Source organism: Halichoerus grypus, chromosome 6, assembly GCF_964656455.1.
Source record: "Halichoerus grypus chromosome 6, mHalGry1.hap1.1, whole genome shotgun sequence".
In the NCBI taxonomy this organism is placed as follows: Eukaryota; Metazoa; Chordata; class Mammalia; order Carnivora; family Phocidae; genus Halichoerus; species Halichoerus grypus.
The window spans coordinates 170,054,399-170,079,306 of NC_135717.1; the positions used below are offsets into that span (position 1 = coordinate 170,054,399).

At 55.6% G+C, this 24,908-nt stretch overlaps 1 protein-coding gene across 2 annotated transcripts in view; it reads left to right on the forward strand.

The window, feature by feature from the left end:
- CACNA1I (calcium voltage-gated channel subunit alpha1 I) overlaps window positions 1–24,908 on the forward strand; it is a 116,233-nt gene that overhangs the window by 12,549 nt on the left and 78,776 nt on the right. For both annotated transcript variants that reach the window (XM_078076647.1, XM_078076648.1), the window contains exons 3-4: window positions 19,013–19,125; window positions 21,094–21,227. In XM_078076647.1, coding sequence (XP_077932773.1) covers window positions 19,013–19,125; window positions 21,094–21,227 — 247 coding nt within the window. The remainder of the gene's footprint in view (window positions 1–19,012; window positions 19,126–21,093; window positions 21,228–24,908) is intronic.

Sequence of the window (24,908 nt, forward strand, 5' to 3'; positions counted from 1 at the left end):
CTGAGCTGAGTCTCCAGTAATGAGCGGTGTCAGGTGGAGAGGGCGGTGGGGAGGAGGGCGCGTCAGGAGCAAAGGCCTGGAGAAGAGAGGAACCGAGGGCAGTTTGTTGTGGTTGGAGTGGAGGAGGGAGGGCCAGTGTGGAGGGGGAGGGGGAGGGGGAGAGGGAGGCTCGCAGGGCCGAGTGAGGAGCTGGCCCGCGTTCTCAGAGCAACGGGATCAGGTGAAATTTACAGCAGGGTGTGATGTGGAGCGATCAGTGTTTTAGAAGGACCGACTGCTCAGTGCGCCGTGGAAATGGATCATGGGCTGAGCTGGGGGCTGGGGGCCGGTGAGGAGGAGGCTTTGGCACCCAGACATGGTGGCCTCTGGGTTTGGGGGCCCGCCAAGCAGAAGATTCTCTGCCAGTGCTTGAGGCCACGCTGAGTAGCACCTGAGCCCAGCTCTGGACACCTGGGCTACCCGGGATGACGGCTGGGGTGGTGAGGTGGCCCCCAGAAAGGCTGGGGGAGGCAGCCATGCAGAGCCCAGGGCTACTGGCCTCCCTGCTCTGGAAGGGCTGGGTGATGACCTTGGAAACCGGAGGGTCTCTGCTGTAGTGGGTGGAGTGTGGGTCTGGGTGCCCTTAGCTGGACGGAGGGCCAAATGCCAGGTGTTCCTTCTGTAGGAGGGCTCAGGCGGTTTCAGGCATGGTTAGCGGGTCCGTTCAATAAGTCTGTTCCCCCAGCGCTCACTGACATCAGCCCTGGAATCGTGGAGGATAGAGAAACAGCTAGCTGGTCTGCCCTGAGGAGCTGCCAAGAGTGGGGGACGCAGGCACCATCCATGGGAACAGTTTTAGTACAGTATGTTGGGGAAACCTTAGGAGCATGTGAGCTGGGGGGTGGCCAGGCCAGGAAAAGGGGGACCACAGGAGCTTTGGGCCTTTGAGGAAGAGAAAGACTCCTTGGAAGACGAGGGAGACGATGGAACCATGTCATAGGTACCTAGCCTGGGTGGGACTAGGGCTAATTCTGGCTCTGCCATTTGGGTGCTGTGTGACCTTGGGAAAGTTACTTTACCTCTCTGAGCCTCATATGGTCTAGAGAGTCAAGACCTGGGCTGGGCTGGAGGCAGAGGCATGGCTCAGATGACCTTGACTTGGGAGTGTGACCCAGCTCACCCTCTGACAGGCTCTGGCGCATCTGGCTGGGCAGATGCAGCCCAAAGCTGGCCCCAATGTCTCAGAAGCCCTTGGATGGAGAGCGCATCTGAGTCCCGTCTACTGTAAACTAGATGTGTGACTTTGGGCAGCTCCTTCTCTCTGAGCCTCAGTGTCTCTACCTAAATAGAAGGGCCTGGATGAGATGGCCTCCTCCAGCCCTGGGAGCTGGGGTGCCTGCCATATTTGGCCTCACCCTGACCTCAGGTACTCGGGGCCCTGGTCACTGAGCAGCCCACAGCGACCCTTCCAGGTTGCTACATTTCTGGTGTGTTGGGCAAACAGAGTCCCTGGGGTCCTCTGGCCTTCGTCCTCACCATCCCCCCGGGCTCCACCCTCAGTGCATGTGGGAGCCTGGGAGTGGGAGCAACAGTGGGGGCTGGCCCCCAGAAGGGAGGGAAAGGGTCCCGCTGCTGGTCAGAGCAGGGCTTGGTCCTCCTCTGTCTCAGGGAGAGCCTGGGTCCAAGCGTGTGGAAGCCGCCCGCGGGAGGAGTGCTGCCAAATTCAGCCCCCTCCTTCGTGAGGGACTCCCCAACACTGGCTGCTGCTCAGAGCATGTTGGGCTCCCTAGGCCCCGGGACAGAGGCTGCTGAGGCTGGGGTGAAGGATGCAGGTGATTCAGGTCTCTGCCTGAACTGACTGCCTTGCTTCTGAGCTCCCTTCTAGACCAAAGATCTGATGATTCCAGAGTGGGGCAGCCTCCGAAGTGTCAGGTCTGGGACTTTCAGACTGGAAGCTTCTGTGATTGAGTCTCAGGGTTCAGAGTTTAAATGTAAGGCTCACGGACAATCAAATTCCAAGCCTCTGTGATTTCAAAGTCTGTAAAGTTCTGTGTTTCAAAGAGGGCGTGAGTCTGAGATTTGGCGGCTGCGATGGTATGTGTTTGGAAGTCCAAGGACGCGAGATTCTAGGCTTTGTGAATAGGATGGTTCAGCGCTCAGATTTCATAGCCTGAGTCGGGCCCATGGGAGGGAGGCCAAGGCAGGTTTCTGCAAATGCAGGCCCAGGTGACCTTGGTTGGTGGATCAGGGGCCCTGGATCAGAGACTTGACCGTAGGTATGCTCAGGCTGGGCTTTAGGGTCTTGGTGTGTATGTGGGTATCTTTGATCAGGTGCTCAGGGCTCTAGGATTCTTCCCTGGCCAGAAACCTCCCTTCCCCTGCCTCCTTCTTGGGAGGGAGCTCCAGGAAGGGGCAGTGCTTAAGCAGGTGCTCCTCAGTGGGGACACTGTTGGCATTTGGGTGTGACAGTATTTTGTGGTCCGGGCTGTCTTGCATATTACGGGATATTTGGTGTTCTTGGCCCCTAAATATTAGGAGGCAGTGGCCCGAATTTTCGTGACAACCATAAATGACCTTTCCCATCCCCAGACTCTGCATGGTTCTTCTTCCCATCCAGAGCCCAAAGGAATGATGGACGTCTTGGCATCAGGGTCAGGCTAGCGGGAGCAGCTATCAGGCCCAGCAGGCCCGGGGCCGGGGCAGAGCAGGATGGCAGGGTCTGCTCAGAAAGACTGTCCTGAGCACTAGAGTCCCTGCTGTGTGAGCCAGTTGTCCTTTGAAACCTGGTGCTCCCTGACTCGGCTCCTTACCCGGCTCGACCCTGAGTCGCCACCTGACTCCCCGGAGAGCCAGAAGAGGCTGCTGGGACTGAGCTGAGCTGGTGAGCCGGGCTGGCGAGCCGGGTGGGAAAGGGCCGCTCGCCCGGATGTCCGCACCACTCCCTGCCGGGTCTGGGCCTTGAGCAATGCACCGCCAGCCAGGGTTTCAGCTGGGAAGTCTCCGGGTCTGAAATGTTGGGGGATTGGTCCTGCTGTTTGACTCATGGGTAGGTGGCATGTGGAAAATGTTGGGGACCTGAGTCAGACAGACCCAGGGGCTCATTCTGCCTCTTATTTGCTGTGTGATCATGGGCCAAGTTTTTTTTTTTTTAAGATTTTATTTATTTATCTATTCGAGAGGAAGAGAGAGAGAGAAAAAGAGCACGAGCAGGGGGGAGGGGCAGAGAGAGAGGGAGAAGCACACTCCCCGCTGAGCAGGGAGCCCAACATGGGGCTCGATCCCAGGACCCTGAGGTCATGACCTGAGCCCAAGGCAGACGCTTCACCCACCGACTGAGCCACCCAGGCGCCCCCATGGCCCAGTTTTTTTTTTTTTTTTTTTTTTAAAGATTTTATTTATTTGACAGAGAGAGACACAGCGAGAGAGGGAACACAAGCAGGGGGAGTGGGAGAGGGAGAAGCAGGCTTCCCGCTGAGCAGGGAGCCCAACATGGGGCTCGATCCCAGGACCCTGGGATCATGACCTGAGCCCAAGGCAGACGCTTCACCGACTGAGCCACCCAGGCGCCCCCATGGGCCAGTTTTTTAACCTCTCTGAGCCCCGTGCTCCCTGCTGTCAAATGGGGGTGGTGTACCCCCTTCTCAGGAGTGCACTGAAGACCAGGCAGTACACAAGGCGAGTGCGGACATGCAGCTCTGCGGACTAGAGACGCTGCCGTCCATGTGGTTATCACGCTTATCGGCTGTGCTCACAGGTGCACCAGGCCTCATGGATCACCGAGCAAACGCTCTGCTCGTGGGAGATGCAATGAGACGTTAGGCATCAAGCCTTTAGACAGCACATAACGCCTTCAGAGGACATTGTTTCCAGGGAAAATCATCGATCTCTGTTACTTAGGGAAATTTGTGCCAGTTACGCCCTCGGTCGTCACGCCCTCATCCCCGGACACGTGGCTAGTCGGCCGCAGCGCGACCCATCAGCTGGAAACCTACCTATTTTCTCCCCCGGCTTCGATGCGGGAGCCTGTGTTGGGAGCCTACCCGGCTGCGTGTGGGAGAAGGGCCTGTGGGGGGCTGTATTTGCTCTGGTTTTCCCTCCCCGAGCTTTGCTTTTCCCGGCTCTGTAAGGGACGCTTACAGGTGATTAGAGATGACTCCTTGGAAGCATCCAGCAGCGTGTCCAGCACAGGGGAGGGGCTCGGGGTGATACTAAGGGCTGGCACTCCTGGTGCTCAATGCCCTGCTGTCTTGACACCTGTAACCACCCCCCGAGGGGCTGTCACAGCCCCATTTCCCACACAGGGAAGGTGAGGCTCAGAGAGGTTGAGTAACTTCTACCCCGTGTCGCACAGCCAGGATGTAGCAGAGCTGGGATGAAAACCTCGATTTCTCTGAATCCCCAGCCTCAGCTTGTATCCAGGACACGGCGGCCACCTGCCGAGTCTGGAGAAGCGCCCGGTTCTCCATGCTCCACCCGGGGCGGGGAGATTTGCTCCGCAGTTCCAGGAGGCAGCGGGGAGGGTCTCCCTGGGTTTCGGCATCTACATCCGGCGCCCACCTCGGTGGCCTGCCTGGGGCCATCCCCTGAAGGGTGTGCAGCCCCCTTCCCTTTGGGCGCACTCCGGGGCGCATACACGGTGGGAAGCCAGTGGGCTATGAAGACGGCCTCCGCAGGGCAGGCCTGGGAGGAAGGAGACACCAGCTGCCTGTGACCTTGGATCTGTCACTCCCCGCCCCCCCCCCCCCCACCCTAGGTCTCCCGTCTGCAGGATGGGAGAGTTGGCCAGTGAGGTTGGGAAGGGGCTGGTGGGGAACCCACTTCTGTCCCTCCTTGGAAAGCATCTCAGTGCTGTCTTCAGGGAACACCCGGGCGCCGTGTTCCTTGTGGCTGGGCTCCCTCGCTCTGTTCTTGTGGCTGTAGCCCGGGCTCTCATCTGTCCCTCTGGCCCCCTTCTGTCTGCTTCTGGTCCCCTGCCTGGCTCCGGCCCTCTGCTTGCTCTTGCTTCGAAGTCCAGCTGGCTGAGACCCCCGCCGTGTAGACCCTCTGACCTTGCCGGTCATTGGGCAGGAAGAGGGCAGGGCCCACAGTCTCATCATAGTTCAAGCCTTGTGCTGTTCATTCTGGGGGTTCAGCATGTTTGCTGGAGGTGAATGGGCTCTCGTTCATCTCTCACCCATTCATGAGATCATTTGACAAGATCATTCGACAGCTATGACCCTTTTGTGCAAGGGAAGGTGACTCCGACTCCCTGGGAGAGACATCGGTCGGAGGCCCCTCCCGAGAAGGCACCTGTGGGGTGGTGATGAGGAATGATGGTGGCCCAGGGCGCTGGCGGGGCCTGGAGAGGGGGGTCCAGACGCAGGGGTTGGTGCCTTGGGGTTGGTGTTGGGAGAGGGCTCCGGTGACCCCAGGGACTATGGCTTGCATGAGTGTGAATGCAGACCTGCTCCTGGCTTCTTGGCCAGGAGGCCTTTGCCTTTGCTGAGCCTGTGTTTGCTCATCTGTGAGGTGGGGCCATAGCAACCCCCAGTTGGGAATGTCAGGAGGTCAAGTGACAATTCCAGGACAAGCCCTGGCTGGGCTCCTACAACAGTTAAGTGCCGAGCAGCAGCTTTAGGCACCCTGGGGCCAATGGGGAAGCTGTAGGGAGTCACCTGGGGTGGCTCAGGACAAGGGTCCTGAAGGTGGTGCCAGCTGGGCCCCCGGTCTTTGACGATCCACCCCCCATCTCTGGGCATGCTCCCTCAGTCTTGCTGCACAAGATCAAGGCCTCTAGGACCCTTCTGAGGGTTTTTAACTATCAGGAAGCCCTGCCTTGATCTAACCTCCATCCCTCCTGGCCTGAGCCCATTCCCTGTGGCTGGGCTGTTGGGAACATCTGAGTTTTTCCATCTTCTTCCGTCTAAACAGACAGCTCCTGGGATCTCACCCCAAATGCCCACCGACAAGGTGGCATGCCTTCCTTCCCCTGCACAGTGAAGAGAGCACCCGGGAGCCTGGAGTTGTGCCACATGGGCAGTCACCTCCGCCCTGGACCCAGTCTCTCCCCCCTCCCTCACCTTCCTCCTCAGGGGCTCCTGGGGCCCCCTTGTGTGGAAGGGGTTTGTCACCCACAGAGTGCTGCGTGCCCAGGAAGGGCTGTTGTCTCCCTCCCTGCCTGCCTCCTTTCATTTGTTTACTCATTCTTTCCTCACTCAGACGCCTCCCAGGGCTCCCTGTCCCCCCCCAGAATAGTCTCACTTGGCTGAATTTGGGTCCTTCCATGGTTCCCCGCCGGGCTGTCCTCCAGCCACCTTCCCGCTCTTTCCCTTCATGCTCCTGTTCTGAAGCCCAGACTAATGCTGATGTTTCCTGACATGCCCTCCTTCCCTGCCTTGGCTTCTGCTGGGTCTGCCCCCCGAGATGCCCGCTCCCTGCCTCCATGGCTACAAATCCCACCGGCCCCCCAGGCCCAGCTGCCCGGCCCCTCCCTGCAGGGAGTGTTCCAGGATCCCCAGCTCCTTCCTCTCTTGACCCCTCTTTATCCTATAATTTTCTTCCTGCCTCAGGGGAATTGTTTGTGGCTGGCTTTGTCTCCTCCATCTGGGTGAGGCCCCAGACAGCATGGCCTGGGGCTCTCACTTCACTCTGTGGCCCAGCCTGGGCCTGGCACTGATGGGTTCCTCCCTCGCTTTCCAGTTCATTCAGTACTTCCCCGCCTGCCTTGGCCTCTCAGATTCTCGCAGCAACTCCCGTGAGGTGGCAGGGCCGGGAGTTTGCTAACCCCCATTCTATAGCTGGGGAGACTGAGGCCCAGGAAGGAAGCATGCCTTGCCCAGGGGCACACGTTGAGTAATCAGACGGCCAGGGCAGACTGGAGCCCAGCATTCTAGACTCTGCGGCCGGCGCTGATGGCTTGCTCAAGGCTGGGGAAGGGGCTCTTTAGGGAAGGGTATCCCCTCCTCCTTCAGCCTGGGGCTAATGAGAATGCCCAGATGGGCGGCCAGTGTTGATGGAAGAAGCAACACGTGTCTGGGAAATTGTCCGTTTCCCTCCATCTGGTGTAGAGAAGGTTTGTTTTTCTCAGAAGTAAAAGTCCGCATCGAGCTGTGCCCTAGGGATGCTTCTGGTGGCCAGAGGGGCTGTCACACTCTCGACTGGTCAGCAGGGTGGGCTGGACAGCCAGTTGGAGGAGTCTGGCTGGGCCAGAGAGGGCCTGACCTTCAGGGCAACCTCTGGTACCATCACATGGGGATTTCTGTGTAAAGAGAGCTGTGGGTGAAGAAGCTGCCTCTGATCCAACCTGGGGGCATTGGTGAAGCCTGCCCGGAGGGGGCATTTGGCCTGGGTCTTGCTGCATGAGTAGAAGTTTTCCAGAAGCACAGTTGTGGGATAGTGTTCCAGGCAGAGAGAATAGTATAGAGAACTGTGAGTTTAGTGTGGCTGGAACAAGGTGAGGCACGTGCTGGATAACAGGTGTCAAATGCCAGTTTGGAGCTTGTTCTTGATCTTGCGGGCACTGGGGAGCCATTGATGGGTGTCCAGCAGGGATGGGGTATGAGTAAATTCATTTGTTAGAATGGTCACTCCTGGAGCAGAATGGAGGATGCTTGAGGAAGAGAGAGGCCTGGAGACCAAGCAGTAAACTCTTGAAGCAAATGTTGATTGATGGTTGATGATCGATCGATTGATTGAACAAGTGTTTTCTGGAGCCCAGCTTCAGAACAGTGTTGGCCACTGTTCTACACTTGAGTAGAGGTGCCCTCGGGCTGTTTAGCCATGTTGGGTGGAGCCTCGGAATACCAGGCCTGGATCTTCAGTGGTGACCCTGAGGAGTCCCTAGCCTGATGGGCGAGGCAGAGCCAGACCCACATCACACTCCTGGGAAGCAAAGTGGGATAAAGGCTGGGCGGAGGGACCCTCAGGGGGGCCGTGGCCACCAGGAGGATGGAGTGGTCAGTCTGTCCAAACTGGGGATGCTGCAGGAACCTTCTGATGAAGGAGGCCTCCAAGCCAGGGCAGGAGAGTGTCTGATGGGCAAGAGGTGGAGGGAGGGGGGATGGCATCCCCGCTGAGGAAAGTGCCTCGTCAAGGGCTCTATGGTCACCCAGGATGCTGGTAACAGCCTGGTGTGTGGGCTGGGAAAGGAACGGGGCGGGGGCTGAAGGACATTTGGGGTCCAGATTTGGAGGACAAAGGGGGAGACTGCACCGGGAGGGCACTGGCGTTGACTAAGGACACCTGTGTGGGGGGAGCATTCCATCTTCCCAGCCCCTCAGACAGCTCTAGAGAGGCCCGGAGAGGTGGAGTGTTTGTCCAGGGCCGGGGTGGCCGAGGGGGGCTTGGGCGGGAGCCCAGGGTGTGCGCAGTCCCGTGAGAGCTGACCGCGAGGCTAGTTGTAATTGATAGTGAGCAGGAGAATTAGAAAGAGGGCTGGCTGGCTAATGAAGTGTCAACCCCCTCCTGGGGGCATTTAAAACGTGATTGGATTTTTATTCGTCCATCCTGCCTGGGCTTCGGCGTCTGTGTCAGCAGCCAGCTTTGACCTGCCACCTCCCTCGGACCGCCTCGCCATGCTGTTGGGAGACAAACGGCCCCGTTTGTTTCTTTCCGAGAGAAATCGATCCGTCTTTTTAATCAGTCAGAATGTCTCCTTGCTAATCTCTCTCCAGCTCTCCCGTGGGGCTGCCTTCCGCACTTCTGGCCCCGTCTGCCCTGTGGAGCTGTGCTCTGGTCTCCCTCTTCTCTCCCCAAGTTCAAATCCTGACGCTGGTACTTCCTGCTGTGTGATACTGAGCAGACAGCTCGACCTCTCTGGACGACAGTTTCTATCTGTCTGAGAAAGCATGAGAAGGCTTGGCTGACTTCGAGGTGCTGTAGGAATGCGAGGGCTTGGTGTGTTGGCGGGGAGAGGGCCAGGGTGGAGGTGGGGAGAGTAGGGTACCCAAGGTCTGCACCTGGCTTCCCCCCAGAGAGTGGCAGGAGAGGCTCTCAGCCGCACCCCTACGTTGAGTGAGGAGATGATTGGGGATTGGCTGTCCCCCAGGGTCCAGTCTGGGCTCTGCCAAGTGCAAGCTCCGCGACCTCAGGCAGGTCACTCCTCTCTGGGTGTCAGTTTTCTCATCTATAAAATTGTGGGGTGGGGGAGGTTAGGGTATCAGTGATTTTCACGTGGGATGATGTTGCCCCTAGATTTGGCAATGTCTGGAGGCATTCTTGGTTGTCACAACTTGGGAAGGGTGTTGTATTGGTTTCTAGTGGATAAAGGCCAAATATCCTATAACGCACGGGACAGCTTCCCGACAAAGAATTATCAGGTCCTAAATGCCAAAAACCCTGGCCTAGGTGGTCCCTGGGATCTCTTGAAGCTCTGAAAGTGTGGGCACAGCATGGGCCTTGGGGCGAGGAGGGTGGAGACTGAGAGGGGGAATCTCTGAAGGAGGAAGAGAGGACAGTGCTAAGTCCCAACCTGAAGGTTTCCTTTGGTCATATAAACTTGGGTTTGAATCCTGGAGCTGCCATTTACTAGAGTGTCACATTTCCAACTGCCTTCCCATGCACCCACCCGTCCATTTCCCCACTCACCCGTCCTTCCATCCATCCATCCATCCATCCATCCATCTTTCCATCTCTTCATCCATTCATTTACCCATCAACCCATCATCCATCTACCTAACCTTCACATTCATGCATTCATTCCCCCCTTCCCGACCATCTACCCATTCAATCATCCACAGACCCAAGGCCCCATCCCCACACTCCTATCTATCCATCTATCAACCCATCCACTCATCCATCCATTCACTTGTTTGGCAGATACTTGTTGATCAATACACCTGCCCCTATCTCCCATCCACCCTGCCACATGTTCACTGTCCAGTTAAGCCCTATTCTTGTACTGTCTACAAGGCTTTTTGTACCTGACTTGTTCTCCTCACCTTCTAGACTATGAGCTCCTTGAGGGCAGGCTCCATGTTCCACTGATACCTGTCTCTTCTTTAGGCCACAGCCCTCAGCTCTGCACATAGTAGGTGTGCAGAAAAGCTTTCAGTGAAGTGTATCCTAGCAAGCAAGGTTTGGAGGTGGAGGTTGTGTGGACAAGATGTGGCTGACCAAGAGCACTTACACAAAGGGCCTTCAGTGTCAAGCCAAGGAGTTTGGAAACTCTCCAGAAGGCAGTGGGAAGCCACGGAAGGCTTTTGGTTCTGGAGGAACCCTCTGGCTGTGCAGGGAGGATTTATCAGAGGAAGCCAGGCTGGAGGAGAAGGCTATTTCAGAGTCAGGGGTGAGGGAGTACAGCCTGCCTGGGTGGAGGTGCAGCTTTGTGGATGGAGGGGAGAGATTTAGGTGGTGAAATGGACAGGTCTCTGAGAGGGACAAGGGGATGAGGGGGAGGGAACCTCTGGAGGGTTCTCCCATCTGGACAACTTCTAGCATTAATGGTGGTTGGGGGACATCATTCATTGGGGTGGGAAATGCAGAGAATTTGGTGATCTGGGGAGAATAGGACCTACGCCATTATGATGAATTTGAGGTTCCCAGAGACATCCTAGGGGGTGTCTTTGTTGCTCAGCAGTGAGTCAGCCTGGGGCTGGGACAGATTCCGGACCTGGTCAGCTTGCCGACCACCATATTGCCAGAGTTGGGGCCGTGGGAGTGGGTGTGCGGTCAAGGAGAGGAGAGCGGAGACCAGAGGGTGGGGAGCCTGAGAAAGGCCAACATTTGAGGGACAGAGCCAAGAAGTAGAAGGAAGACCTGCCCAGGTCCTTGTGGTATCCTTGGAGCCCAAGGGGGAGAGAGTTTCTAGGATAAGGATCTTCACCTGGGGTTCTTGAACTTGGAAGGGGACAAGTTGCACATTTGTTTTCACTGGTGTGTGAGTGAAATTGAGCATTTCTTTCTGTTGTGAACAGAGGTAACAAACCAGGGTGTGATTATTGGCAGCTCCCGCAGTCACTGGTAGCGATCATCTGTCACCCTGCAGTGGCTGTGGACTTAATCACTACTCTCCAGCCGCATACATCAGACCTGCCACAGGCTCTGGCTCTTCATCGTGTTCATAATGAAGCTCACGTGGTGCTCCATCCCAAGTCTGTTTTTTTAAAAAAATGTTTTGACAACTATTTTAACATAACTGGCTTCCTTCCTTTCTAATTCTAGGCATTAAAAACAAATGTATGCATTAAAAACATGATTCTGAGAAGGGGCTCATGAACTTCCCCAGGGGGTCCGGAGAAGCCTCAGAACTGCTTTTGCAGGAGAGTGGGCCGGCCGTGCCCAGGGCTGCTGGCCAGAGGGCGAGGAGGAAGGTGCGCATGCGCGATAGCGTGTGCAGGTGCCCGAAGGGCTGTGGCGCCCGGTGGGAGTGCATACCTGGACGCGTGCACGTGTGTGGTCACTGGCAGGCAGGGGAGACGTGTGGTGGGGGACAGGCCCCAGGAGACCGAGCGAGGATGTCATCACCCTCTGTCTGTGTCTCCACCGAGTGTCTGCTTGTGGTTTCTGGAGGGCAGGGACTGTATCTTCTTCATGTGGGGTTCCCAGAGCCACTGTGGGCCAGACAGAGGGGGTCTCGGTGAGGGGCTGCCGAATAAAGGAGTAGTGAGTGATGGATGTTAAAAGGGAGAAGAGGAGGGATCAGGGTGGGAAGGGAGGCTGCAAATCCCTCCAGCACAGAAATTCCTCCTTAGGCTCCTCGATACCTCCAGGTGATGGGGACCTCACTCCTTTTGAGCTGCTCCAAGTAGGGCTCTGGGCACAGAGAGGGATGGATACCCTCTGCCCTGGGACAGCACAGGCTGGTTGGTGGTGAGAAACCAGGACAGACCACACTCAGTTTGATAGCTGACATAAGGGGGGTACATCCAAGACATTGTGAGTACCCCCTGCCTAGGACTCCAGGAGGGTTCCCCGCGGCACACCTTCTTTGGGGGTGGGCTCTTGAGGCTGGGCCAGCCCCCAGACAGTGGGACCCTGGGCCCCAGCGGTCTGCCCTGCCCTCCCCTTTTCATCAGCAGGGGCTGAAGCCTCCTTGGCTGGAGTTCTTATCCCATGGACCATCCGCCCTGGGTTTTCTTCCAAGCTGGCAGCCCCTGTTCCCTCACCTCCCCCACTCCGGCTGTCTGCACTGGGCACTGAGGCCTGCTGGGCATCTGGGAATCAGAGACTTTGGCCAAATTCAATGAGTTCTCAAATTAAGGGGCCTTTAAGAAGTGGAATTGGGGGCAGGGACAAGGAAGGAAGGGAGCACTCACTTCCTCATCTTGCCCCTGTAAGGGTTCTCAGCCCACGGAGACTCTAGCATATAAGCAGAACCAGTCCAGCCCAGGCTGGGCTGTGTGTCATGTGGGGAGCTCCCCATTGCTGGAGGCATGTAAGCAGAGAGGCCTAGGACCATCTGTCCAGCAAGTCTGTCCACTTTATGGAGCAGCTTTCTGTCTCAGCTCAACCACCGTGTGACCTTGGGCAAGTATCTGGACCTTTATTTTTGAATCTGTGAAGTGGGTATAATAACCCACTATCTCCCGAGACTGCTATGGGCATGGGAGGAACAAATCTTTCTTTTTTTTTTTTAGAGAGGGAGAGAGGGGGGTTGGGCAGAGGGAGAGGGAGAGAGAGTCCCAAGCAGGCTCCATGCCCAGCGAGGAGCCCAATGTGGGGCTCGATCTCACAACTTTGAGATCATGACCTGAGCCAAAATCAAGAGTCGGAAGCTTAACTGCTGAGCCACCCAGGCGCCCCTTTGTTGCCCTTTTTATTGAGGTGTAAGGTGTACATGCAGTAGAGCTCACAAATCTTTGTGTCCAGCTCGGGGCATTTTCCCGTATAAATATACTCCGGTGACCACACTCAGGCCAACAAGAACATCTCCAAAAGATGGAGAGCGCCCCAGAAGCTCCCTCGTCCCCCACCTCCGATGGGTGCTCCCCCGAAGTCACCGCTGCTCTGAGCTCCTTCACTGTAGGGTTAGCTTTGCCTGATTTTTCACTTTATAGAATTGGATTCACACACTCTTTGCTCTTGGGTGTCCTGCTTCTGTCACCCAGCGTTATGCTGGTGAGCTTCGTCCCAGCTGTTGCGTGTGTCAGTGGTTTGCTCTTTGTCCCATTGCTGGGGAGTCTTCCATCGAACGGATGTGCCCCTGGTTTCTCAGCTCAGCACTGCTGACACACGGGGCTGCATAATTCTTCGTGGTGGGGCTGTCCTGTGCATTGCAGGATGTTTAGCAGGGTCCCTGGTCTCTACCCATTAGATGCCAGTGCCCTGCCCCCCCGAGGCAATCAAAAACGTCTCTAGACATGGCCACATGTCCCCTGGGGGTCAGAATCATCCCTAGTTGAAATCTGCTGCCCGACTCATTCTCCCGATGATGCACACTTGGGTTGTTCCCAGGTTGGGGCCGTTATGAATAAGAGAGCTATGAGCCTTCTGGCACAGGCCTTTCTGTGGACTTCTGTCAGAATTTCTCCGGGGTGTGCACCCAGGAGGGGCCCGGCTGGGCCTGTTTCGCTTTAATAGATACCAAGCAGCTCTCCAGAGTGGCTTTTGCTCATAAAGACAAGTCAAATGAATCAATTAATGAATTAGTGAATGGATATATTCTTTGAAGCCCAAGGGTCTAGAGCATAGTTGACATTTGAAATGGTAGCCACACATCACAGCCGGGGCCTAGGACAAGGATGTGCTCTAGGGACCTCCAGGGCAGGAGTAAGCCTGGTTCATCTCAGAGCCCTGATGCACAGCCCAGGTATACATACAACAGTTGCTCCGTGGATGCCTGTGGATCTGGCCATGTAGAAGCCGTCCTAAGAACTGGGATCTGGAATCTCAGACCTCAGCCTTTGAAGACTGGAGGCCTGAGCTCCTATCCTGGGACTAACTGAGGACCAGTAAGGGAAGGACCCCCACGTTGGGTCTGGCTCTCCTTCCCTGCCTCTCTGGTCCAGGAGGATGCAGCTTCCAGCCCTTTCTTCCACTTGATTTATTTAGACAACTGAGGTGCACCCTGGGAAATGGATCTGATTTCAGATTTGACAAAAATAAAAACAAATTTGGCTGCCTCAGCCAAACCCAGCACTCCTGCCCCCACCCCCCTCCCAGAGCCCTCCGAATTACAGAAACTGTGACTGTCATCTGGGCCTACAGGATGGAGGGTGGTGGTCACCATGGTAACCGTGCTGGCCTCGGGCTCTGGCTCCTAGAGAGGAGGCTGCCCTGAGGGGCCTGCTGGGGCATCAGGCACTGTCCCTCCATCCGGTCACTCTTCTCTCTGGGAAGTAGCAGGTTTGAGGAGGCCCTCGGCCTGGTTGGCTTCCCAGATGACCCTGTCCCTCCAGTTTTCAAGACGGCAGCTGGGACGTGGGGTGGAGTAACGACTCTTGTCCAGCTGGACTTCTTACTGACTGGGGGCCTTGAGACCAGCACCCTCCCCTTGCTGACTTGCCCTCCCATTAGCTCCTCCTCGTGGGATAGCCCCTCCTCCCAGCCACGCAGGGGCCACAGGGGCGGAATGTCATCCTTCCCGACTCCCAGGCCGCCTGTGACCCCGGCCCAATCGGGAGGAGACAACGTGGGCGAGAAGGAAAAAGCAGATATTCCACTGAGCACATGCCAGTCGAGGGCTTCTCGTGTTCCAGGCTCTGTGCCTGGGGCTGGTGGGGCACGGGGCTGGGAACATGGGATTAGGAGTCAGCAGGGGGCAGATTCAAATCCTGCTGCTGTCACATAACAGCTGTGTGACCCTCGATGGATGTGGAGCCACAACTCCTTCTCAGCTTCCTTGTCTGCAAGATGCAGATAACAGTAGTCCCTGCCAGTTTTAGGGGACTTTGCTGAAATTCTGGGGGCAACTTTGCGTTGCCTGGCCTGAACTGAGTGGTTCTTTTTGAAAGGCTGTTAGTGAAGATTCGGCCCTCGGGAGGCGGACACGGGACGGAAAGGCTGTGATAGCATCTCTTCTTTATTCAAGGTCATTCTAGGTAGTCAGCAGTTAACGCGAGCAGGGGATTGCAGTCCTCTGCTGGTGAGGTGGTTTCCCCTTGCCCCCCCCCCCCCGCCCCCAAGCCAAAGAATGGGAGACCCTGGGTCCTATTACAGGAGAGGGTGACAAAGAGGGGCTTTCCCTGCTGCCCACCACGTGCCGAGCCCTGGCCCCAAGTCCACGGCTACACAGGCTCTGTGTTCTGCCCTCCCGCACGCGCTTGCTGTAGGGTTTAACTGAGATAGTACGAGCTGTTTGATTGGAAAGCTCCTTGGCAAACAGACATTCGGGAGCACTTGGGAAATGTTTGCCAGGGTTACCATCGTCACTGCTGCTGACCCGGGGCCTGGAACACAGCAGACCCTCAGTATATGCTCCTCGATTCGCTGCTGGGCTCTGAGGACCACCGGACGCGCCACCAGCAGAGCAGGGGGAACGGGGTGGGGTGGGGGGCCGGCTCTAGGTGGGGCTGCGCCTTGCGTGCTGGGGCCGGGGGTGGGGTGGTAGTGTGGTGGGGGGTGACTCTGCAGCCCCCGAGAACCCTTTGTTTGTTTCTCCCCCAGCCGGGTGGGTGTCTGGGAAGGTTTTCTCTGCCAAGGAAGCCCAGTTGGGTCGCCATTGATCTCTTCCCCCATCCCTGTTCCTCAGAGGTGCCCGTGGCTGCCGGTCTCGGGTCGAATCCGGGGGCTGTGCTGAGCAGGTGCTACATGCAGAGCCTGGACCTTTGGGGAGACGCGGGGTTTGGGTGTCTGTCTGAAATCCAGCCATGGCTCAGGGACCCCCGTGGGCGGGGAGTCTGTGGTCTGAGGGTCCCTTCTGCTCCTGGCTCACGGTGTTGCAAGGAAGCCTCTCTGTCCCTCCGGTTCCCATCTGCGCAGTGGGGGATTGAATGAGTTGCTTCCTGAGGACCTTGGTGGGATTGTTCTGTGACGGAGGTCCCTCTGGCCAATGGAGCAGGACGGGGTCCCCACTGCACAGTCTCAGGTGCCAGGCAGGTGGCTTTGAGCCTCGCCGTGAGAGGCAGTGGGGACCACTGAAGACTGTGCTCGTGGAGCCAGCACTCGAGTCTTGGCCTGCCCTGTTACCTGGAAATCCTTACCGCCCTCTTGGGGCCTCCGTCCTCCCTCAAATGGTCCCAGAACCCCAGAGTTACGCCTGACTGTGCTTTCAGATTTCCTCACTGCTTATGACTAATGGTGGAAACATTAGTCACTGGGCCAGGCCGTGGACTTCCACAGCCCGGAGACCTTGACTCCCTCTGACAATCTCCTTCCCCAGGCTTCGTGGTCTGGTTTGGCTTCAAGGAGGGCTGGGGCCTTTGATCCCCGAGCCAGTGGGGTGCATGTCAGGAACCATGGGCAACAATACCAGCTCTGGCCGGACTTCTGAGCCTCGCGGGCTCCTGGAAAGGGCCCAGGCTCTGCCATCTGGGATTTCCCCGAGTGCCTCGGGGCAGGGCTGAGACTGTCCACCTCTGAATGTCTGAAGCTGAGCAAGCTAGAGGTGAAAGCCACTCCATCTGCCTCCTCGAGGGACTCAGTGCAGTGAGTAACAACAGAAGCAGCATCACACAGTGGCTCTGGGCACCACTGAGTCAGGTCATTTGGGCTGCTTAGTGGCTGTGTGACCTTGGGCAAGTCACTCTAGCTCTCCAGTCCTGTTTCCCCATCTGCCCCCAGTGAGCTGTGATGAGAGCCAAGGCCATGTCCCTAGGGACTTGGCACACAGTAGTCATGGTTACTGCCAAGTTCATTACTGTGGTACAAGCTAGACCATGTGGATAGGAAGCACTTCCAGAGAGGAGGCTGAGCCACCACCTTGTGAATGGGGAAAGGTGCTTCAAGGGAAGTTTCAAGAAGGGACAAATGGACTGGGCTGTGAAGGATGGGTAGGAGTTTGCCTGGTAGAGACGGTAGAAGGAAGTGCATGCAAAAGGTATGCTTGGGGCCAGCAAGAAGTTCATTGAATGCCAAGCCCAATGGGTGGGAGATAAGGCCAGAAGAATTCATTGAGTTCAGAGTGTAGGCAGCCTTGGGTGTCAGGCTAAAGAGGGTGGAGCCATAGAAGATTTCTGAACAGGGGAAAGGCATAATCAGAGCTGCGCTTCAGGCAGATTAATCTGGCTGTGGCCAAATGGCTTGGGGGTAAGCAAAGCAGGCCCTGGTTCTGAATCTCAGCTCTGTCCTTTTCCAGCTGGTGACCTTGGGCAAATCAGGTTCCCCTTTGTGTCTCAGGCTCCTCATTTCTCAGTGGGACTTACAACAGCCCTCAGAATTAACTGAGGTGATGCTTGCAAAGCGCTCGGATAGTACTGGGCACACAGCACTTGCCTGGTGATTGTGTGGGGCAGATTGGAGGGGCAGAGACCAGAGCCGGAGGCTGGGGGGTGCTGTGCAGGGTCCAGGTGAGAGACACTGGGGATGGTCTGAGGCCTCAGGGAGGGAGGTGGAAGTCACAGGCAGAGACAGGCCATGTATCACAGAGGAGAACACTGGCCTTGGAGTCCAGCAGGCTTGGTATGAATCTCAGTTCTGGTACTTCCCAGCTGTGTGACCTAGGTGAGGCCCCTAGTTTCTCTGAGCCTCATTTTCCTCATTTGTACAATGGGCCTGCTGACCTCCATTACTCAGGGCCCTGGTGAGGAAGAAGTGTGGGGTTCTGGGCTCCTGGGAGAGACCTGCTAAGTGCACTTTGAACTTGAAGCTGGCAGGGAGGGCAGAGGGAGCAGAGGAGGCAGCTGGGAGGAGAGAAAGTGTGGCAGGCAAGGGGAAAAGCAAGGGGAGTGGGAGATGTTCACTGGTAATTAGAACGCTTGAACTTCAAAAAAGTTAATTAATGACGAAGCTGCTGCTCAGAGCAGTGGTCAGGCTAGAAGGGGGCCCTGGCAGGGACTGCAGTTAATTACAGGCTGTGGCAGGAGAGTGGCGGTGGGGTGGGGGGTAGGAAGGAGCAGGGCTGGGCGAGGAGGGTCTGAAGGAGAGGTAGGAAGGAAAGCAGCATCCCAAGGTGAGCAAGGGCCCGGGGATGAGAGGGAGCCTGTTGCCAGGGTAACCAGGTCCGTCTCCCATCAGGCAAGAAGAGGTGTTCACCCCCAGTGGGTGGGGTCTGGGTAGTGTGGCTATGTCCCAGCTTAGAGCAAGGGGCTGGGGTTCTCATTTGGAGACACGTAAGAATCACTGGATATCAGAATGGACAGGGCCCAAAGAGATTTACTTATTCATGCACCAGACATTTACTGAACTCCTACTTGATGCCTGTCACTGTTAGAGGTATGAATGCAAAACCCCTGTCCCCTTGGAAAGGAGGTTCTAGCTGTGGATGAAGACAACAAGCATGCCAACAAGACAACTTTAGGACATAAAAGTGCCTCAGAATCCCTGCCTAAAGCTGGTGGCTGCAGGAGACTTTCTGCCTGGCCGGGCCTCTGGAGGCTGAGTTCCATCCCTCTTGGTGCAGAGGCCGGGGGGGACCTAGACTCCGATATTCCAGAATCCAGTGATGAGTTCTAACCCCGGCAATGGAAGAGGAGGGAAGGATAGGGTTGTCCAGCCCATCCCAGCCACACTGCACAGGCCCTCTGCAGGCTCCAGCTGCAGGCTTGGGGCAGACATGGAGAAGGCATAGGTCAGGGGAGGGGAGAGGTAGGGGAGGGGAGAGGTAGTCAGAGAAGGGAGGCAATGACAGAGGGAGGTGGTCAGAGATGGACAGGCAGGGATAGTCCAGAGATGGCCTGCCAGCTGGGCGTCTGTGGACTTCTCCCTTCCTGGTCCCGAAGGGAACACTCAGGCTGGGGCAAGGAAATGGGGGAGGGGTCCTCGAGGGCGGTGGCTTCATATGATTTGTGTTCTCTGGTGGGTCTGGCACCCGCGGCTATGTCTGTTGTGAGGTGCCTAGGCTCCTCTTTGGTCTCCAAGGTCTTTGAAAACGTGGGCATAGACCTGCTCAGGGGAGGCATCTGGAGGGGAGTGGGGTGTATGCCTGTGTTTATGGTGGGTGGGTATTATAATCCAGGGTGCATTCAGCCCTCCCTTGGCTACAGTCTTCCCGACTGTTTTGTCCTTGACTGGGTGTGTACATGGTTTGAATGTGTCAGCATGTTGGTGATCCTGCTGAACTGCGTGACACTTGGCATGTACCAGCCCTGCGACGACATGGACTGCCTGTCTGACCGCTGCAAGATCCTGCAGGTGAGGCGGCCAGCCCTGCCTGGCTTGTTGTGCCCTGCCCGTGCGGCCCCGCCCCCACCAGCCCCCGCCTGCCCCGCCCCCTAGCCCCGCCCCGCTTGCCATATCCCGCCCACTAGCCCCGCCCTGCCCACCACGCCCCGCCCTACCTTCCATACCCCGCCCATCCGCCCTGCCCCGCCCCGCCTGCCATACCCCGCCTTCCGTCCTACCCCGCCCCGCCTGCCGTACCCAGCCCACTAGCCCCGCCCCGCCTGCTACACCCCGCCCCGCCCGTCATACCCCGCCCACCCGCCCGGCTCTGCCAGCCGTACCCCGCCCACTAGCCCCGCCCTACCCTCCATTAACCCCCCCCGCCCCCCCGCCCTACCCGCCCTACCCCGCCTTGCCATACCCCGCCCCGTCTGCCATACCCCGCCCATTTGCCTTGCCTGGGGCGCTCCTGCCCACTACCTGGCCTGCCCTCGCTCAACTGGCTGTCCTCTTCATCACTCCCGACTGGTCTTACCCATTGCCCTTCCTGATCCTTTCTCCCCTCCAGCCCCTGTATATTTTGAAGCCTTTGCCCTAGTCTAGGCCCCCATGTTCCCCGATCTAGGTGCCTCCCCAAGTCTTCTCCTGCTCTCCCCAACCCCAGACTAACCATACTGCCCCATTGCCAAGAGAGTTCAAGTGACCCTGACACTCCTCTGCCCAAAGCCTGCTTAGCTCCCTGGTGCTCTTGGAATGAAGGCCAAGCTCCGTACTTGCTGTCAGTTCCTGTCAGGAGCCAGCGTCCTGTATCTCTCCTGTTTTCATCTCCCAGGTCCAGGTGGGGGCCTAACCTTGGGTACCTGCCATGACCCCATGCAGCACTTGTCTACCCGTAGTGCAGGATGTTAGGGTTTTACTTATTTTACAGATGTGTATAAACATCCTCATCCTATGTCCTCTCCCTGGGAAAGCCAGATTCCTCCTGGGAGGAGTTGCCTTCTGCCTCCTGTGTTTCCACAGGACTCAGCAGTTCTGAGCAGCCCCTGAGCAGCCCAGGGTCTCAGAATCCCCTGGGGCACTTGTTAAAGATTCAGACCTGGCCCATCTCAAACTTGCAGAATCAGAATCTCTGGGGTGGTGGGTCTTGGGTCTGAGAGGGTGACAAGCTCCTCAGCCAGCCTCAGGCCCCTTGGAGGAGTTAGAACCGATTAGCTTCAGTGGGTACCAGGCTGGCTTCCCAACCAGATGGTGAGTTCATCAAGGACTTCCTTCTATGTCGGTGACACCCAGCCTCTGTCCCAGCACACAGGAAGTGGGCCCGTTTGTTGAACTGAATTGACCACAGCCCTCATTGATCCTCCAAAGAGGAATTCCACCCAGCCCTGTCCTCAGGAAATATCTGCTCACTTGAGCCCATGCTTAGGGACGCATTTGGGGCCTTCTGTCTAAACAGAGGAAGGCAGCCCCGAAACCTGCCTGGAGGGGGGTCAGGTCTGTTTTATAGACCTGAATGTCCGTTCTGATTCTGCCGCTTACTTTCTGTGTGACCTGCGGCAGGTCGCTTGACTTCTCTGAGTCTGTTTCCGCCCCTGAAGTGGGGCTATCCATGGGGTGGCTGTGAGAATTAGGGAAGAGAATGCAGGTCAGATATCTAGCCCAGTGCTTGGCCATTGTTATTAGGGAGAGCCCTTTGCCTTGCCCCCATCTGGGGCCCTTGTCAGTAGGCCTGACTTTCGGGAACAAAAGAGTGGGCTGTATGACCTTGGGCACCTTCATTCCCCTCTCTGGGCCTCTGTCTCCTCATTTGTGAAATGACTCATTGGACCAGGATCTCTGAGATTCTCTTCCTGCCCAAGAGGAGATGTTTCCAGGTCTTTTCCAGGCCCCTCATGTCCAGGCCTTTGCCCCACCCCAAACTGTGGCTCCAACCCTACGGTCCTGCTCCAGAGCCTCATACTGTCCCTTGCCTTGCTTCTTGCCTTCCTCCTACCCCTGCAGGTCTTTGATGACTTCATCTTCGTCTTCTTCGCCATGGAGATGGTGCTCAAGATGGTGGCCCTGGGCATTTTTGGCAAGAAGTGCTACCTTGGGGACACATGGAACCGACTGGATTTCTTCATCGTCATGGCAGGGTAGGTAGTGTATGTCCCACAGGCCTTAGCCTCTGGGGCACACCGGACATAATTTAAATAATCGGTGAGGCTTCTTGGTGAGAATGATGAGGCTGCATTGGGTAGGGCCTTCCTGGACCCCTGGGGTGGGAGGAATGATGGCCCTTTGCTGAATGGCTTGGACAGACAGACCTTCCTCCCCTCTCTGGTAAGACATGTGTCTTCCCGCACTGTCAGCTGATACTGGGTCTGTTTCACACTAACTGTAGGACCTTGAGAAAGCGACTTAATCTAAGCCTCAGTTTCCTCATCTGTAAAATGGGGATAAGTATGACTCTATCAAAATGAGCACCCAATCAATGTTAGCTATTATCTTACTACCCTAAATCGCTCAGCAAGTCAGAGATAGAGCACAGACTCAGGCACTGTGTGACTCCAAACTGTGGTTATTTCTGTCAAGATACAAGCTACAGTCAGAAAAAAGCCAGGTTGCAAGTTAGCCCATCTGGAGCATCTTGGACCCTGCTTTGTGCCTTGTTCCTGCTTTCCTGGGTCAAACCGGGCTCATGCATTCATCTAACAGCCAGGGGTTGAATGGGCTCCTCCTAAGCATCAGCACTGTCCTAGGTATGGGGTATGAAGGACAGCAAACGCAGAATAGGCCTTTTCCTTCCCAACTTCTGTGTGGCGAGAGGCATCCAAGAGCTGTGGAGGTGAATGTACCACACACACAGCGACAAGGGCTCTGGGAAAAGCGTTGTGGTTTTCTGAGAGCATCTCTGAGCTGGCGTGGCGCCTTGGGGGCCTGAGGACTTTCCTGAGGAGGTGACACACAAGAGCTGAAGGACAAGCAGGGGTTAACCGTGCCCAGTAATGGGTCAACAGAGCAGAATTGAGAAGGGGGAGAGACCGAGGGGGAGAGGGAAACGCTGGAGGCCTATGGGTGTGCATGTGAGTGTGCGTGTGTCAGCGTCTGTGACAGTGTGAGTATTCATGTATGTGTGTGTGTCAGTGGGAGTGCGTGCAAGATGCCACTGGGAAGGGGCGAGGAGGGAGGACAGGCGCGCGGCCGAGATGGGCAGTCAGCACCACCAAGTATATGCTGAACTCCACAAGGATGCTCTGAAATGAAATGATTTGTCCACTAGCGTTTTTTTTTTTTTTTAAAGATTTATTTATTTATTTATTTGAGAGAGAGAGAATGAGAGAGCAAGCACATGAGAGGGGGGAGGGTCAGAGGGAGAAGCAGACTCCCTGCCGAGCAGGGAGCCCAATGCGGGACTCGATCCAGGGACTCCAGGATCATGACCTGAGCCGAAGGCAGTCGCTTAACCAACTGAGCCACCCAGGCGCCCTCCACTAGCGTTTTTAAGAAAATGTTACACCTCTGCTAAACACCCTTCCCTAAGAACAGAGTTCAACTTCACAGCCACCCTGACAATTACGAGGACCTCGCTGGAAGCTGTGCTGGGTTTGTATGGTTTCTTGTGAACTGTGCCACTCTCTTTTGTCAAGTCCTTCATTCTCCTCGTTTTGCTTTGGCTGGAGGCCATCCTTAAGTCGTTTTTTGTTGTTGTTGTTGTTGTTGTTGTTGTTGTTGTTGTTGTTTTAAAGACAAGGTGTTTGGATAGCGTCATCTTTCAATCTTGCCTGTCCAAACCTACGTTCCTTTGATCTTCTTGTGCGAAGGGCAGTTTTTGTCTGCACCACTCTGGAGTCATAATTTCTCTCCTCAGAGCCCTGCATGTGGTCCCATTCAAATCCACAAGCTCGAATTGCGGGTGAGTCCAGGACAGATCTGATTCTTCTTCCTGGCTTTTTCCCTGCCTGAAGCTTGTAGGGTTTTCTCCTTACCTTCAGAATTCAGACAGTTCACTAGGGCAAGTCTAGGGGTAGGATTGCTTCCTGTGGGGCCTTTGAGAACTGGTATTTTCCTTCTAGTCAGGAAAAAATTTCTTTTATTGCTTTTTTGGTTCTTGCCCATTCTTCTCTGCTGCCTGCTGGCAGTCCCACAAAGTGGATATTTCCCTCCTATATCTATTCTCTGCAGTTATCCTCTTTTCCCTCAAAGGTTTCATCTGTACTAGAGGAGAATTCCTCGACTTGTCTTCTGAATCACCAACGATGTCCTTTCCTCCAGTTACTGCCCCTCCTGGAATCGTTCGTCTCCTCTGCGTCTTACTAATTCCCAAGATGGTTTCTTGTTCCTGGGTTTCTTGGACCCGTTCTTGTTTTATGGATGCAATATTCATTTGACTCTCATCTTATGGATACTAAGTAGGCTTCTTAATAGTCCTTTCCTGACCTTGAAGTCAAAGTAAAATTTCCAAAGAGTTAAACAAAAAAGGTGACCCACACACAAATCTTAAAAGGCATGTGATTTATTCACCTCATTAATGAGGAACAGCAGGATGGTAATCAGCAGAAATAGGAAAACAGGTATTAGAGAGAAAACGTGGGGATGAGAGAGTTAGGTTGGAATTAAAGCTGGTTAACGACCTATAGGGTCATAAAACCATAACTTTGGGGGTTATCTTTTCTGTTGCGTATAAATCACTTACAAAACTGCAGGTTAACTTGATTTCACAGCAGCCAGACCTTTAATTAACAGTAAATAGTGGGAGGGGGGTGGGAGGATGGGTTAGCCTGGTGATGGGTATTGAGGAGGGCACGTTCTGCATGGAGCACTGGGTGTTATGCACAAACAATGAATCATGGAACACCATATCTAGAACTAATGATGTAATGTATGGGGATTAACATAACAATAAAAAATAAAAAAAAAACAGTAAATAGTGAATGAAACAAAGGTATATTCCCCTAGATAGTGAAATAATCTTTAGCCGGGTCGATTAAGTAATGCTCCAAAATCACACTGTGAGAAATACTGCCCTCCCTGTGCCTTATGTCCAAGTTTTAGGATAATTTTTCTTGGCTCCTGTTTCGGGGAAGGCATTTGCTTTGCTGATTCTATTCAATGCCTCCTATGAGCATCACCACTTTGCCCTTTGGACTTGAAGAGTCTCTGTTGCTTACTGATTCCCCCTTCTGCTCAGATTTAGAAATTAAGACAATGAAGATCCAAGCTGAGCAGAGTGAGGATTGGTGAGGTCTCTGGTATCTTGTCTCTGTCCTTGGGTGGGGTCTGTAGGCCAGCATACCCCTGGGGGGGCGGGCAGCGGGGTGAGCGAGGGCTGCACGCATGCACAGTCACATGGGGCCCCCATGCCTGGTTTCATGCTCTGTTATCACTGTTTTGAAATTCTTAATAAGTTTTGAAGGAGGGCCATGCATTTACATTTAGCACTGGTCCCACACATTAAGTAGCTGGTCCTGGTTGGGGGCAGGTTCAATGGAAAATTTTGTTAGAGTCATGAACACACCAGGGTGACCCAGACCTGTCTTCTTCTCAAGGTCCTCCTTGTCCTTTGTGCCTAGGGATGGTGTGGGTGCAGAGGGCTGGATGAGAAGCCACAACCCGCAGCTCCAGAGTCCAGCCCCCCAAGTCCCAGCCCGGCTTGGTGCTATAAACGTTATGCTTCCCCAAGTAACGGGCCTGACATCCCAAGGACGTTTTCTTCCTTCCTGCTCCTCCCCTTCCCCAAATTACTGGCTCCTTTTTCAAGCTGTGGAAGAGACAATCTCCATGATGGAAGGTTCCTTCGAGGTCAGAGCTTTCCTCTTCACATCCAGTCAGGCCCT